Source organism: Trematomus bernacchii, unplaced genomic scaffold (assembly GCF_902827165.1).
Source record: "Trematomus bernacchii unplaced genomic scaffold, fTreBer1.1, whole genome shotgun sequence".
Taxonomy (NCBI): Eukaryota; Metazoa; Chordata; class Actinopteri; order Perciformes; family Nototheniidae; genus Trematomus; species Trematomus bernacchii.
This window is the reverse complement of record NW_022987477.1, coordinates 1,208,167-1,225,575: the sequence shown is the minus strand read 5'-3', so window position 1 is coordinate 1,225,575 and position 17,409 is coordinate 1,208,167. Positions and strand designations below refer to the sequence as shown.

Genomic DNA, 17,409 nt, shown 5'->3' with positions numbered 1-17,409 from the left:
AGATACTCGTGTTTAAAAATACTCTGGTGAAAGTACTGATTAAACTTCTTTACTCAAGTAAAAGTAAAGAGGGCTTTGAAATGTACTTCAGTAAAAAGTACCCATAACTAGCAGCTGTTTTAAAGAGTACCTGACCTCCCTTTATATTAATAGAACAATAATGTCATTGTTAGCTAATGAATGTTTCCATGCTGAACAACGGCAACATGACAACGTTTTCATTGGTCCCTCTTCTTTAGAGAAGACCAGGAAATGATGGATACACGGATCGTGTTCAAACCAATAGGCACGCAATGACTCTAAATAATAATGATCACGCCACCAAACAAACATTCAAACTAAAGGAACCAGCCTGTTTGGAAAATGTGAGAAGTAGAAAGTACAGGTATTTGTGTTCAACATGTAAGAAGTAGAAAGTACAGGTATTTGGGTTCAAAGTGTAAGAAGTAGAAAGTACAGGTATTTGTGTTCAACATGTAAGAAGTAGAAAGTACAGGTATTTGGGTTCAAAGTGTAAGAAGTAGAAAGTACAGGTATTTGTGTTCAACATGTAAGAAGTAGAAAGTACAGGTATTTGTGTTCAACATGTAAGAAGTAGAAAGTACAGGTATTTGTGTTCAACATGTAAGAAGTAGAAAGTACAGGTATTTGTGTTCAAAATGTAAGAAGTAGAAAGTACAGGTATTTGTGTTCAACATGTAAGAAGTAGAAAGTACAGGTATTTGTGTTCAAAATGTGAGAAGTAGAAAGTACAGGTATTTGTGTTCAAAATGTAAGAGTAAAAAGTACAGGTATTTGTGTTCAAAATGTAAGAAGTAGAAAGTACAGGTATTTGTGTTCAACATGTAAGAAGTAGAAAGTACAGGTATTTGTGTTCAACATGTAAGAAGTAGAAAGTACATGTATTTGTGTTCAAAATGTAAGAAGTCAAAGTCAAAAGTCGTCAGAAAAATAAGTAGTGGAGTAAAGTACTGATACCAGAAAAATGTACTTAAGTACAGTAACGAAGTATTTGTACTCCACTACTTCCCACCTCTGGCATTAACACACATATCATGCCTTCCTCTTAATCTTAATCCATGTGCAATTTCAGCGCCATTCAATTCCTCTTTCTACTGTTTTGACAAGAAGATTAGATAAAGAAAGTGGTGGGTAGAGAATAGCAGGGAGATGGTGGTAGGAGGAGACAAAGAAACAGAATTAGGAGGAGGTAGGAGGTGATGAAGACAGGATGAGTGATCTAACAGAGAGAAATGGGTGTTGAGGAGCGGACAGAAAAGGATTGGATAAACAAGAACTAAAAAAAGAGAAGGGATGAGACAAAGATGGATGGGGTTAGGATAAAGATTGGTGTGAGAGGAAGCTTAAGGAAAAACCACAGCTTGGTGGAGTAAATGGAGGAAGAGGTGGTGAACAAATGATAACAGTGTCTCTGTGATGGATGGTTTGATGGGATAGACAAAAATATAAATAAGCAAGTACAATAATGTGCTTTTATGTGAGTTATTTAAGAAAACACAGTAAGATAAACTCCAGGGATGGATTGTGGAAGAAGGAAGGTGCAGCTCTGATGAGAATCTCCTCTCTGTGTTATTGCAGTATCCTCTCAGTGAAAGCCTTTGGCGTCAGCACATTCAAACTGTACTACACACACACACACACACACACACACACACACACACACACACACATGGGCGTAATTTCCACTGGGGACAGGGGGGACATGTCCCCCCCACTTTTCAAAATCCCATTTGTGTCCCCCCCACTTTTTAAATGTGTTTATTTATTTTTTACGCAAGCGGTCATCGTCACGGAGGATTGGGTTGTTGTTAGCATCTGGTGCTAGCTCGGAGCTAACAGAGATTAGAAGCTGTTTCAACAATAAGGAGAGGGAGAGCTCTCTCCTGTCGGACTGAGAGAGATAACGCTCAGTGAGGTAAAGAACTCGCCGAGCGATTAGATTGTAAACTTTAGTCTAGTTATCTCAGTGGGTCTCAAACGGTTTGGTCATCTATGTAAACAAATATTTCCATCTATGTAATATTAGTTGTATATAAAATAAGTTAAGAAATCCTTCCAATGTGTACTATAGGTCAGTACAAAAATAAAAAAACACAGTTTCAAAGGGGAGTGATTAGTCAAATATGCATAAATAAAAAGAAAGAAAGCAGACTAGGTAAGATAAAGATATAGAGAGGAGTTTATCAATGATGTGTTATTGGTTGTGAGCATATTCTAATGTTTTTTGATTATTGAAATATATACAGTTCTGTTTTATATGAGTGTTGAGAACTGTATCCATACATCTCTTCATTTGTGCACCAGATTGATGCATTTAGCTTCGATTTAAAGAAAACAAATCTTCCCGGGGTGCATGCCCCCGGACCCCCCAACAGGAGGTAAGGTCATCACAAATAAAACAGGTTCACATGGATAGGATACTAGATAAGTGTGCACACTCATTATATACACTACACATTTTTCTTGGATTTGTTAACACTATAGTCCCTAATATATTTGTAGAAAGGCAGGAAATTAAATTAAATAGAGAACATTTTTCATTGCGGAGGACCCCCTGTTTTGTGTCCCCCCCACTTCTCAAACCAAAGTTACACCCTTGCACACACACACACACACACACACACACACACACACACACACACACACACACACACACACACACCCTGCTCAGTGATCAAAATGTCCTCAGCCTTGCATCAGAAATACTCGGCTATTAGATTATGCTGACCTGCAATCAGAAAGTCTTTATTGTCATCAAACTCAGGAACAACGATATTTTGCACAAAGCTTCAAATAACTTTCATATATTAATAAATGGATGCAATAGAAATAGCAATAGATGGAGGCCACAGCTCAAGAAAATAAGTCATTCTTCTGCACACGCCCCCATCTGAACTGGTCCCAGAGAGGAAATGTACAAAACTAGGAAGGAACTGGCATCAGCAGCAGCCAAAAATAAACCACAGATTAGAAAATAACGACAGACTTGTGACCTTTTGATTTCAGAATCAGAGTGAAAACGGTGGTGCAAAGTGCTGCTCTGTGCATGAGTAGATTTAGGGAATGCAATGAGATAGTGTTTCCAAATGAAGCATCTCTCCTGGCTGTCATTGGCCGGTGCGGAGTCACTTTATTACAATTCAGACTCTCCTCTCTGTTGTTCGATACACCCGTGGTGCACATTGACAGGGTAATAATTGCAGACATGTTGAAAATCAGGCGTAATTTCATCGCTGTTTATCATTTACCCAGCTGATATTCTCCCGGTGTGATGTGGAAGACAATCTTGATGAATCCGAAAGGTCATATTCAAAGTGAACCGGGTTTCACGCTGACTATCACTTTCATTACAAAGTCACATGCAGTCCTTTTATAGTGACTTGTAGAAATGGTGGAGCTTCACATGCAGTGGAGAAATGTCTGTCTTTTGTCACTTCATTGTGTTGATGCAGGGTTGAACTTCCTTTTTCTATTTTCTACAGAGTGGGGGTGGATTCAGATGGAGATGAAACACCAGAGGACCTTTCCTTTGAGGTAAAATCACCTTAATATCACTATTTATCCCATTCAGTCAACATGTCGATGTATCCTTGGGCAAAATACTTAACCCTGAGTTGCTCCAGATGGCCAACGGTGTGTGTGAGTGTGTATGAATGTTAGTTCCTAGAGTAAGGTACACTGCTCTGTATGAATGTGTGAACGACATGTAGTATGTAAAGCGCTTTGAGGGGGGTCTTAAAGACTGGATAAAGCACTATATAAGTACAGTCCATTTACCATTTAGCAATACAGTTAAAGAGGCATTATTATGCTTTTTGGGGCTTTCCTTTCCCTGTAGTGTGTTATATAGGTTTTTGTTCATGTATGTGTGTGTGCTCTAAACCAAAAACATTAGTCTTAATTGTTTCTCCAGAGTTTAAAGGATTTAATTGAGGTGTCCATGGGATCATTTTTTACATGAAAAGCCAGTAAACGTTCAAATTAGATGCTAATATGCAGAGAAAACAACACACGAGGCTTGAATTAGGGATTATTTCTTTATCACTTATATAATATATATTAAGGATAATGTCTTTATCATAGACAGCCAAAAAAATATAATTTAAAAGACAATGACACACCTTTTTTGCTTTCCAGATGACTCTAGGCCAGCAGATTTGATTATTTACAATATTTAAAATAATGTCCACTGATCCTAACTATGTATTCAGTCTCTTTAAGCTGTGTTTTGTGCATCATTACAGCTCTCCCTACTGGAGGAAACTGCGTGAGAGAGGTTTCAAAGACGATAAAAACTAATTTGGTTAAGAGCTATTTTTAATTTCCACTCGAGTGCTGCAGGGCTGAACTGCGTCACAATCTTTACATCTCTGACTACACGCACTGTACACAACATTATGCAGCATTTTGCACACACTACAACGCAAGGATTTTAAAGTATATCCTGCCATCCTCCTCCACTGACGCTACCCTTTAATCATGGCTCTGTTGTTTATTGTAACACATCAAAGCAGAGGTTCAAGAGGCAGGGGATGCACTTTTTGCTTCCTGATAAATGACAGGCTTCGGCGCACAGGTACTTCTGAGGGTGCCTTTTTATTTTGCATGCATGTCCGCCCTCCCTTTCTTCTTCTTCTTCTTCTTATTTGACCTGTCTCTTACCTGCACTGTGAATGTTCCATGAGGAGGAGGAGAGTCTCAGTGGAGGGCTGAGGTCGTGTCTCTTTCTTATGGAAATGGTTTGATGTAACCTTGCCCGGAGTGAGAGTCTGCTGGGGGCGTTTTGCTACTTTAGCCAGAAGGGATCTTTAAGATTTTCCTACATAAGCCCCCGAGGTGCAACATGTAAAAAGCTGAGGTCATTGGATATGGCCCCGCTGACCATCCCGGGGTGCAGGTTTTCAACATTTCCATCAGGCGGTGTACACAGCCACCCCAGAGGGTTTTTATGTGTCAGCGAGTAACAGTGGTTCTCTCATGGTGTACAGGTCGCTACAGGGAGGCCAGACACAACACGAGGCCTGTGGCACCGTCTGGACTACAAGTATCCTTTCTTCTCTGCAGCACTCTCACATCTGCTCACACTCACAATGGTTACTGCACCGGCCTGTGGAGCAGATTATACAGCGAGTACAAGGGAAGTAGCAGAGTGCTTCATTTCAGGGACTGTGAAGAAAGGACAAAGAACAAAGATGATGTTCATGAACTGCTTCAGGTGCATTTAGAAGGGTATTTGGTACAGGTGTAACACACATTACAACGGCTCAAAACATTTCCATCAGGAGAAACGCGCTGCAGTGTCAAAAACGATGCAAATAAAGAAACAGAAATGTGCCAAAACACATGCAGATGAAGAAGAAACATCTTCGGCAACACATTTGTGTTTTTACATTTCCAGCGTTTTTGATCCTTCTTCCAAATGGAAATGTTGTGCGCGTTTGCACCTGTCAGCTACCATAGATATCCGACATTTTGTAAAACTGTTACCCACATTTTACACTGAAAGTGAGCAGCTGGCTTGCTTGTGTGAGCAAAATAAAACCTCCACTATTACTGCCAAAGCAAACTAGCTAACTCATAATATTTCGGTTTTATAATCCATCCAAATTCAAAGTGCATTCCCAGCAGGTTGTGGTTTAACCAGGAGTCAAAGCACAACCAATATGTAAGCTTTTGGCAGAGCTAGGTAAGCTGTTTCAAGTCCCTAAGCTAAGCTAACTAGCTGCAGCTGCACAGACATCTAACTCTCTGCAAAACAATATTTCTCAAAATGTCAACGTTTTTCCTCTTAATTTGTTGACCACATGGTGAATTAGTCCTGTCCTCTGCAGTAGCATTTCATGACTAATCTCATGTTACCACTTAATGGCCTCATGACCTGGCCCGGTGCTCGGTCAGGAGCACATCATTTGACTTTATGGACTCTGTTTCCACTGCAAAACAATGAAATGTGTGTCTTATTACTAGTGCATAAAAGAGAATAACAGTTAAGGGATATATCCGATCGGACAGCGTAGGTAACCATTAAAAAACGACTCAGAAAAGCTGCAAGAGAACCAGTTTTAGTACAAATCAAAATCTCCTCGGTACTCTTTATTGTAGAGAACTGTAGAGAAGTGTATGGCATCTGTACGTATTTAACTAAACTCCCTTGACGTTTTCTGCTTTTTGCAAGATGAATGAATCTTAAATTATGTTGATAGCACACACACGATCCAACAAAATGGCTGTCAAAACATGTTGTGAATATTTTAAGGATTAAGCTTTGAAAATGAATTGAGTTTTGAGTTTCTGGAGACAACTTTGGCAGCGGTTCCAGCCTCAGGTCTTCCTGTTATGTCTCGATTTACACGGCCACTTACATTGTTCTTGGCATACTCTCAAAACCTTATCAGCAGGGAACATCTAGGAATACTATATTATTCGTTCTGATATCTAACAGAACAAATATTCCCTGAGAAGTGCCTCCTCGTTGTTCCTCTGTGTTCTCACAAGTCTCCATGTCATGGCTGCTGAAAAGCCTACACACGACATTATACTGCTAACAGCACGGTTTTAACAAGATACTGATACACTCTGCTTATTATCCACCACACGTTACTCTTAGAAAAGAAAAAAACAGGATATTTATGATCAGAAATGTCTCTGCTAGTCGTCCCCAATTGTTTTAAATATCAAGGTAATCTGATTACATCTCTCTGTACAGTTACTATGTAATTTGTTACTCCCCAAACCTGCTCAATCCCTCTTCAAACACCACATTAGAAACGACTTCATATCCTTACTTTATTTTACAATTTCATGTTTTTTTTCCCGTCTCTCAGCTTCTGAGAACATTGAATCAAAGGGTACCTTTTTCAGAAGCTGCTTCAAAATGACACTCTTATTTCTCTTTGCCGAAATATCCCCCTTAATTAAATGCAGTTTGAACTGAAGCCGTTCCTCAGTCAATATTTAATGGAATTTAAAATGATAGCTAAGGGACATAGAATTATTTACAGTCTAGACTGGGGTTACAAAAAAGCAGTCAGCTGATTTGTGACCTTTGGAAAATGTCCTTAGTTGCTCTCTAAGAGTTAGAAGAGGGGAGGAATATCTCTGTCATGTCTGTATGAACAAAGCCACAGACAAACACACATATGCCTGATTAAAAGCCATTTTATACAAACCTAATTACACACCACAGACACAAAAGCACATGCATAAGCACAGATAAAAGCTCATATGCACAGACGGTATGAAAAACAATGCTATGACCCTTAGTGTAGTTTATGACGGTGTGTTTGATGGTCCAGTAACCACCGTTTTACAGTATTTTACAATCCCCTCTGGTAGTAGCTGTGGTTGATGAGTTTTGTAATCCGCCTACCAGCCCCTCCAGAGCTCTGTAATTCACATTTTGTTTGTTTAATCCCTAAAAACATGTTTAAACATGCCTGCTTTTTTACCGTAGGAAGCACCAGGGTGTTTCTTTATTGTCTTATTGACCGAGCAACCGTAGCACCTTCCCTTTAGCTTGAGTTAAAAGTCTCCACAGTGGGTAGATTTGCACATTTTACCGAGTGTGTGTGTGTGCTGGGGTTTTTCAATCTGCATGTAAATGTGTGTGAGAGGTACAGAGAGAGAGAGAGAGAGAGAGGTGCAGGATGAAAGGCCCAGCACTGGCCATGGTTTCCTATTGATGGAAAAAAAAAGAAATAGCATTATATAGATGCTTTGATGTGGACCAGGTGAGCGTCGCTGCAGGTAATTGAGCTTCAGCTCGGCTCATCCTGCTGCTTCCTTAACCGTTTCCCTGTCAGCCTGGCTTTAAGGCTCATTAGGACAAACATTTTACTCTTAAGCAGTAATTTTTAAGGACATCAAAGCCCGTTTGATCTCTCCTGCTGGAGGTTTTTGCAGACTGTGGTTTTCAGGGCTGGCAAACACTGTTTTTGTTTTTCCCCCAGCATCCCAGTGGCCACCCGTGTTTAAGAGACCCGGGTGGCTGCAATTCAAAGTTGGCTTTAACTGTGAGGCATGACTTGTATTTATAGTATTATATAAAATACCACAGTAGCAGAGCATAAACAATACGATGCATAACAATTAGAGGGATGTGGCAATTTGTATTGTGTGTGAGAGACATGTGTTCATTACACAGTGTGGTCCCTTTTAGAGGGTTTATGTGCTGGAGCTGGTCCAGAGTGAAGCTATTCCTACTGTATTTAGTTCACCTACTGTTGGGTAGTTCTCTCTATCATTGCATTATGATGATGATATGACACATGTTAAATATACATTTCTCTAGTAACAGCAGACAAACACAGGATGTAGAGTACAATATTTATCTCTGAAATGTTGCGGGGAGAAGAGCTAACATGAACGATTAAATTATCTCTGCAAGATAAGGGGAATACGTTTGTCTCAAGAAATGTCAAACTATGATTAATGTTGGTGTTGGGATATGGTCCAATAATAACTATATTCTTAGCATTTGTTTTATAATAAGTGGACAGTCTATCTTCTTGTTTTGTTTCTTCATGTCTTTCCTCTCTCTTTGTATAAATAGAGTGGAAGTATAGGAATAAGTAAGTAAAGTATAACTCCTCTAAACTCTACCGATATAAAGTATTTCAGTAAATATACTCAGGTACTTTCCTCCACTGATGAGAGGTCAGGAGAAGGTGACATGTGGCGCATATAGGGAGGGAACGATGATGGCTGAGGCAGCAGTTGGGGCGTGTGCACAACTACTCAGCACCACACACACACACACACACACACACACACACACACACACACACCACACACACACACACACACACACACACACACACACACACACACACACACACACACACACACACACACACACACACACACACCACACAACACACACACACACACACACACACAACACACACACAACACACACACACACACACACACACACACACACACACACACACACACACACACACACACCATTGTGAAGCGGCTCTTGCAGTTATAATTACCCCAGCTGTCTAGTGTTATGCCAACGTGGAACAGGAGGACACGGTGCCAACAAGAAGACAACTCACTCCTTCAGGTCCACAGGAAGTCATTATCCCTCCTCTTCATCCTCTTCTTCATCCTCTTCATCACTCTTTTTTTTTCTGTCACTGATCTGAGACATTTCTAAATAAATCCTGTTAGCGCGCCCATAATTCACACCTCTTGCATATCGCTGATAACAGCCCCACAATGTAAGAATTGGCATCAAAAACCTGTTTTGTGCTTATGCTAGGGGGATTGTGTACTTTTGGGCCATCGTATTATTCATTATAGACCCCAAGGTACAAAGCCTTTGTGCAGAAATTATAGCATTGGTGATTTTGTCGCGTGGAGAGCAAAACACCTCAGAAAGGCAATCATTTTCACAAGTTTTAGTACCAGCTTAGAGCTAGTTTGTGTTGAGTGGACACAGAATCAAATGCATCACAAGATGAGATGTTACGACGCTACTGAACACACCTAGCCTGAAAAGAAGTGTTATAATATGTTATTATCAAGTGGCCACCTACGATCACTGAACCTTCAGGACTTCATCATAACATCTGAAAAGAGCCCTTTCTTATCCTTCTCTCAACAGTGAATTATTTTCATGTCTATCCCCCCCCCTGCAGTTCTCCTCTTGCAGAGCACTCGCTCCTTTTGTTGCATTTTTTACTGTAGTGTTTTTATTACTACCCAGGAGAAAATAATGCCTCACTTTAGCCAATGCTTTCTAGAACAGCTACTGTCTGGATTTGCCTTTCAAAATCTGTGGCAAAAACAAGAAACATCTCTCCAAAATCATTTGGTTTGACACGTTATTAAATGGGCTTTTATTTCAAGTGTCAAATAGGTGACCAACTACCCGAGTAACCTATCTGAGCAGACTGGGCTCTGGTTTCAGACAGAGGGTGAAAAGAGGTGCTGCAGCACAGGCAGTATGAGAAAAATACAGAGCTTTTTGAACATTAAAGCATGGAGACAGTAGAGACACTACATGCTGATATACACCTGAACATCAGCAGGAGAGGACTCTTTAAAGTAGAGACACTACATACTGATATACACCTGAACATCAGCAGGAGAGGACTCTTTAAAGTAGAGACACTACATACTGATATACACCTGAACATCAGCAGGAGAGGACTCTTTAAAGTAGAGACACAACATACTGATATACACCTGAACATCAGCAGGAGAGGACTCTTTAAAGTAGAGACACTACATATACTGATATACACCTGAACATCAGCAGGAGAGGACTCTTTAAAGTAGAGACACTACATACTGATATACACCTGAACATCAGCAGGAGAGGACTCTTTAAAATAGAGACACTACATAATGATATGAACCTGAGAATTAGTGTAATATGGACCTTTAACATATTAAGCGAAGGAAATATAACTAAGACGTCACACAACTCTCTAAATACACAATTTTTCATATAAAATCGAACTGAATTCTCCCCGGGTGAGCTCTGGTTTAACTTACATTACTACTGTTAGAACACTTTTGCCTCAGCTCTGGTTTGGAAACACTTTCCTCTCTCCTGTTCACACTCATTGACTCTGACACACCTTTGCCAACAAGCCTTAACAAGGTCACAGATTTCTTAAACCCTTGCTGACACACTGCGGCCCCCCCCCTCACCGACACACTGCCACAGTGCTGTGGGCTTTTTGCCAGACTCTTCAGCTGCCCCCATGTCCAGGAGGTAAGACACATCTTGAGTTTTTTTACATTCTTCTAATATCCTCAGAACAGGGAAAATGAAATGCATGATTTTCTACGTACCATTCAGGACGAAGAGCAGGTGTGTGAGGCAGATCCCGACGACTTTACGTTCGATTTGGAGAAAACGGAGGAGGGGTTTGGATCTGAAGGAGGTGATTGTGGACCAGCTCACCAAGAAGACCTGCTGGAGGGAGATCTGGGACTCGGCACCGATCCTCCTGCTATCACCTGAAGCTGCAGGATTCACCTCCAATCCTATATCTGCCCTGAGGGAAATGTCCATGAGTGGGGTCATCTGAGAGGAGCCAATCGGGAGTCAGCGCTACAGTAGCCTCCCGAAAAAAAGGTCATGCACTCCTCTTGTTCTGACGCACATGCAAAGACACACTCGGGGAGAAATGACTTCCTGCTGCACTGCTGGTGATCCAGTTAAGGAATTTAATAGCTGATTTATAAGTGTGTGCTCGGTCTACTTTTCACACAGAAAACACACTTTAAATTCCAGTACAGCAGCTCTAAGCTTTACAGTTGCATTAGGTCTTTGTTTCTGGCTTTTTGGGGACAATTGCTTATGAATATCTGCCGTGATTGAAAGCCACTGTATTTCCCTTAATCAGCAGAAATGGTATTTGCGTGCCAACTTAGCTTTGCTCCTACCTAACTCCTTATTAAACTTTTATAGCACTGTTTTCCGCTACAATCCTTTTAACTAATTCAAAATGTTGAATTTTGCTTATCATGCTGCTAAGAAGACCTCCAGAGTGTATTGACAGCATTTGGCAAAGAGATGATTAACATGTGAGCATTTTCTCTGACTTCTTTATAAATCTCTGGGGCTCCCATCCCCCCTTTGAGTGAGGCGGGGGTGTTGTGTAAAGCACAAATCAAATCTGTGAAGGTTAGGCTGTGTGAATATGCAGACTGTTTCCCTCGCATTAATAATAACGCCATTGTCCTTGAACTTTATCTGAGGCCTGTCTATGTTATGATGTGAATGCATGGCTGCATCGTAGGAATGCTGCTCTGTTTCGCTCCTCAATTGCTGCAAGAAAATACATGCAGTCTCCTTCGATTTGAGCAAAGGAGACTTGATTATAAGAGCGACGGACGCTCAATATTACATCCTTAAAAAGGAGCTGTTCCTCTTAGATTTCTCGCCTAATTTGACTGGTTTTGCTGAGATTTTGATTTATTACCTGTTCAATAGATCATCCCAACACAATGCACAATAACACATTCTGTCGGTGATGATCTAAATATCAAAACATACAAATTTGACATTTTAAAAATCAAGTGCAGTGTCAAAAAAACATGTTTTTACGGTTCCTGCAAGAAGGAGAAACGAGGGCTTGTTCTGAGCTTTTCATATATCATTTTTGGGCACTTTGAGTATCGCAAACCGAATGTTACTGAGCTGTTTTACTGAAGCAAGATCAAATCTGTACATCTCAGCACTCACATTGAAATCTGGATGGAGTAGGTGGTGGAAATTTAGCTTTGTTATAAGTGCTCTCTTAGACTTTTACCTTTGTATTCAAGTCATTTGATAAAAGTGTATTTCCCTTTTTGAGCCGATTTGTCACGAGTCATAGTGAATAATGAATACAGTATTTCTAATTATTAGGAAACACACTTTACGACACGTACTTAAAAAGGCACCCTGTGGAGTTTTTGACCACTAGTATCATTAAACAACCTTCCTTTGTTTGTTTTCGTTCCCACGAATGCTAATGCGTGCTATGAACATTTCTACTGAAGTGAAAGCAGCTGTTAATCACAAAGAAAGGCATCAATGCATCAGCAAATGCACGATAAGACTGCTAGAAATGAAACATCGACTTAAACCAGTAAATTATTCATTAAACACCTCACTTAGACCTCCAGAATACACACATTTTTGTGGGTGAGAAACGCTGAATGGTAGAAAAATGTGTTTACAGTAAAACTCCACAGGGGGCCTTTAAGTTATGTAGCTAATAGCAACACATGTGTGACATTACTCCTGCATGGTTTTCAAATGGTGAGGAAGGGCACTGAATTATGCACTGGAATAAGGTATGCCTTGGAAAAATCTTTGTTATTAAAATATATGTTAATAGCGTATCTTGTTATAACAATATTGATTACATCCAGTATTATGCTTTTGGGGGTTTTCCCTTTCCTGTAGTGTGTTTTTGTGTATGTAAAGGAGAAAAATAAAGAGCTTTTTGAGCATTAAAGCAAGTAAAAATGTCACAGTTGAGCCACTAAATACAACTATGACCCTGAAAATCGGCATTATGGGGCCCCTTTAAATGTGTAACTGTTTCTCATGCACCGTACTTTGAGAACCACAGTTTTTGTTATGTTTTGTATCATGATTTACATGTGTGGGTTTCTTCAACACAAAAGCGTAAAACCGTCTTGTTAACTGTGAACTTTACTCAATGCAATATTCCCAGACCATGTGTTTTTTATAAGAGCAAGCAATTGTAAACATTTGAAATGGTAGAACAGACTGCTTACACTGACACACAGAGACTTCCAGCTCCAGAGGCATGACACAGTCCACAGTGCATGATATCATCCTATGAGGATTTATAGTGAGAAATCAAAACATAGTCTTTTAGAAATCTAGACGTAGCACTAACGCTGCTCCGATGTAGCCTAGTCATCACACCTCTACCTATGGCACATCAACAAACCAATTGATTGTCTCTGACTTAAACCAGGTCTTACAAACAGACATCAGCAATGGGCTTTTTCTCAGTTGATCTGTGTTTTTTTTTCAACTATTTTCACTTTTACAGACAGTATGGAGACTGAAAAAACAGTTTTTTTTGTAAGGTTTGGAACATTCAAAAAATAACCCCACTTTGAAAATGTCATCATAACAAGATACATGAAGTATACAGTTGTTCTTTTTTTCCTTTTCCTTGCAGCGTCACTATTTAAATCCTTGATCAAAAGGCCTTTGCATTGTCAAACACATCCAATATTCCAGTATAAAAGAAAGTGGTCCCTTCAAACACCACTGCGAGTCAACGGAGAGAAACATGATACATTCCCAGTGAGGCCAGTGGAGCTCCTCCAACAGTGATTGAAAGTAAAGCTTTTTAATTCCACGATAAGAAGAAGAAGAAACGGCACTCAATGCAACATTAAATTAAAAGGTCTTTGGTGGTCGATTTCACAGTTTGGAGTGTGTCAGTAGTGGTTTGCTCAAGTCCTTGGCCTCCCCGGCTGTTCTGACTCTCTCGTAGCCCAGAACAGACATGGCGTGGTGGCAGTAGTCCTCCACTTGTTTGATCTGTTGAATGCTCAGCACTGTTCTCCATGCACTAGCAGCTTGTGTGGCGTTCCTGGACGAGACGATGAAGGGCTTGGAAGAGGAGCTGGAGCCGCTGGTCATGTTCAGGGCAAACGTCTCGATGTCGTGGTTGGCGGTGAGGTTGGCGAAGTGGTAGATGTTCTTCAGGGTCTTTACAGGGTTCTCCACCAGGTCCTCGTACCTCACCGCCATGTATTTCCCCTTCAGCCAGCTGGGCGGGTTTAAGGCAGTCCTCAAAGTCTTGGAGGTGCGGTCGCAGATCACCTCCATGGCTCCGATGGAGTGGTAGTCCGCGCCGTCCTTCTTGTTGGCTTTGTGACCGGGATCCACGAAAGGGATCCGGCGAAGTTTAGGATCCCTGCTGCGCACCACCTGTAAATTCTCCCTTATCAGGCCGTGTCTGGATTTGATCCTGGAGTTAGCCACGGCCCGCGGGTCTCTGACCAGGTGTATCACCTTCAAATCCAACGATGGGTCCTCCATGAGGGGGGCCAGCACGTTAACGTCCAAAATGCGTACCCCTTTAATGACTATGGTGCTATATTTGAGGCACTCCTCCTCCAACAGTCTAAGGCTTTGAGGGGGGCACTTTTTACACACCTTATCGTCCACCATCCCCACCACCTCTTTCCTGTAGGCTGAGCAGAGGGGGTAGGAGCACACCACTTTATTGAGGGTGGCCCCAAACAGTCCCAGGGAGGTAAAATTCTTGCCCCCGGGGCTGTTGTAAAGTTGGAAAACAGACAGGTCGCAGCGGTACAAGGAGCTCAGCATGTCCCTGGCTGCTCCCTGTAAAGACACCGCGTCGCCAGGGTACAGTTTCTGCCAGATGTGCCACATGGGCTCGTACAAGAAGAACACTTCTGCGTTTTGGTTAAAAAGCTCCCCGAAAAAGGAGGACCCCGACCTCCAGGTGGTCAGCACGTAGATGAGCTGCCTCTTTTTAGCCAGAGAGGGCCTGTACAGGAAGCGAATGTCAGATCTGCCCTGATAAGTGGTGCTCCTCATCTGATGGTTACACTGCTGAGGCTCCTTAGTCCATTTATAATTAGCCAAGTTAAGCATCGTGAGGACCAGCAGTAAGAAGTAGGCCATGAATAACACAATCCTCTTCCTGCGGAGGACTTTCATCACGAGCCCAGGCTGTGCTATTATCTTGGTATGATTCCTGTAGGTTTTAAGCTTCCTCCCAAAGCCAGCATCCTTCTCCCAAGGCGCTGTCAACTTCAGTGGTGGATGGTATTGTTTGCCTCTCATCTGTTCCCTTTGGAGAGTGGCTCTCACCACTGGACAAAGCTGCTCACATTGAACGTGGAGCAACACGCTCTGCAGGATGCACACAGCTTATACTGGGGGGATTGATACCCAGATGAGTAGCAGTTCATTAGGTATAATACTCACCAGCCAATTCAAAATCCACAACACGATATCCTGTTTTCACTGCAGTGCGCAATGCTCTTCATTGGTAACGGACGAGAGGAGCGTTTTGTGTCCACAGAGCGGTGCGCGGATCACAACAAAAAGGAAGGAGCCTTCATCATAGCAACATGGTAACAGACGCCCTGTTTGTGCATGTTCAACGGAGGCATCCCTGCGCACTTCTCATCCGATGCATCCTCGTACAGGCAGCCTGGGAAGATCCAGGCATCTCAGACAATAAGGCGTCACGATTTGGCGCGCCCTGCTTTCTCTCAAATCACTCCGCATCTGGGAAAACAGAGCAACGCCCGGCCGGTATCTCCACACAGTTTAGTGAAAGGGTAACCCCCTCCTTCGTTTCTTCCTGCTCCCCCTTCCTTGCTCGTCCAACTAATACAAACTGGACCGATTCAATCAGAATGCACGGACGAAGCCCCGCCCACAGAGGCACTGGATTGGTCCGCGTCGTGCGTCAGCGAGCCTCTCCATTGGCTGTGCTGCACGCCAATCACTCTACAGGGCTCCTCTCTGGCTCCCACAGATCGCAGCAATGGTAGACTGTGGGGAGTGATGCTGTTGTTATGTTTCAGAGAGGCCTTCATCTCTATCTGCATCCTAGTAACCACAATCCACCCCAATATTTTAAACACTATTGGACAGGTGCACGTGTCCAGGATTTCATGTTCACACAACCCACACACCCCTATTTTCTTTTGTTTACAATCATCTTGTTCTATTCTATTCCTGTCTTTAAATTGTTCATATACATCTCATATTAGCCTGTTAACCCTCAGATGTCTAAGCCCTTTTTTAATATGTTTGGTTTGTTTGATATCCTTGTGTAATAATGCATGTATAACCTCAACCCTGAAAGGCATAATCAACTAATAAACATCTTTCTTTTCAGGACAAACTAACCGTATTAGAAATGGTTGTCACGTTAGTTAAAGGTATATCATACACACATGACTTGCAAAATAGCTTCCTGTTACTGTTTTCTTCTCCATGTATTGAGACAGTGTGCAGCAGGGATGTGAGTGGCACCTCTCTCAAGTGGATTCAGCTCCAGTGTGACATCTGACAGCCGTTCCCGAGGAGCTGACAGGAAGCTGTAAGGCTGTGTTTGAACAGAGGAGACCGCATGCTCTGCAGATTGGGAAATCATCCTTCCTAAGAGGCTTGGGATCCCAAAACAGGGGCCCTTTGACCCCGTGAAGAGAAATCAATAGGAGTGCATTATCCAAATTGCAATTTTTTTGGTCATGTTTTTTCATTCTATTCAACTTATTTGATACATCTTGGAACCTTTCTTTTACTGTTTCGCAATAATAGGTCTGTTTACAAAATGTCAACAGTATGCCCTCACTGTTTCTCTTAGAACATCTGCTACAGATCATGTAACGCTGTGTGTGTAAGTGCTTTTAAAAAGAGTTTATATATTTATATATACGTTGGATTATTTTACTGTATGCAATGAATGACTGCTCTTAATGCTCTGTGTGATCTTTCCACCCCATATGTACTCATACTGTACTCATACAATGCATATAGGCTGCTATTAATCCTTTGTGCACACTGCCCTCTGCTGGAGAGTCGTGTTTCCAAACAAGACAAAGAAACAGATTTCAGACTGAAAACAGACTCTCATCAAGCCTAAAACATTATGATTACATAACAGCAAGTTTCTCACATTTCCAATTATATAATTAATGTTAAGGATCAATCCATTAACATTGAGGTTTACTAAACTACGGCTAATGATGTATATTGGTCAGTGGGAAGTAATCAAATTAAAGCACTTAGAGAATATTGAATAGCAGTTTCTGTAATTAACTGTAATAACTTATTAGGAAAAAACCTAGAGTACTTTAGTGCTTATTTATTAATTTCAGTCCGATTAACCA

The 17,409-nt window shown here is 41.4% G+C and overlaps 2 protein-coding genes across 2 annotated transcripts in view; one reads left to right on the top strand and one right to left on the bottom strand.

Moving 5' to 3' along the window:
* The window catches only part of LOC117495803 (sodium/hydrogen exchanger 9-like), a 66,918-nt gene extending 55,453 nt beyond the window's left edge, over nucleotides 1-11,465 (top strand). Inside the window, 5 exon segments of the mRNA XM_034147341.1 lie at nucleotides 3,504-3,555; nucleotides 5,010-5,065; nucleotides 10,650-10,680; nucleotides 10,682-10,756; nucleotides 10,844-11,465. Of these exon segments, the coding sequence (XP_034003232.1) occupies nucleotides 3,504-3,555; nucleotides 5,010-5,065; nucleotides 10,650-10,680; nucleotides 10,682-10,756; nucleotides 10,844-11,008 (379 nt within the window). The 3' untranslated portion in view covers nucleotides 11,009-11,465.
* Nucleotides 11,466-12,125: 660 nt separating this feature from the next.
* On the bottom strand, nucleotides 12,126-16,300 carry chst2b (carbohydrate (N-acetylglucosamine-6-O) sulfotransferase 2b). Its single transcript, XM_034147350.1, has one exon. The coding sequence runs from the start codon at nucleotides 15,341-15,343 to the stop codon at nucleotides 13,946-13,948; it is 1,398 nt and encodes a 465-aa protein (XP_034003241.1). The 5' UTR covers nucleotides 15,344-16,300; the 3' UTR covers nucleotides 12,126-13,945.
* Between the last annotated feature and the right edge of the window lie 1,109 nt (nucleotides 16,301-17,409).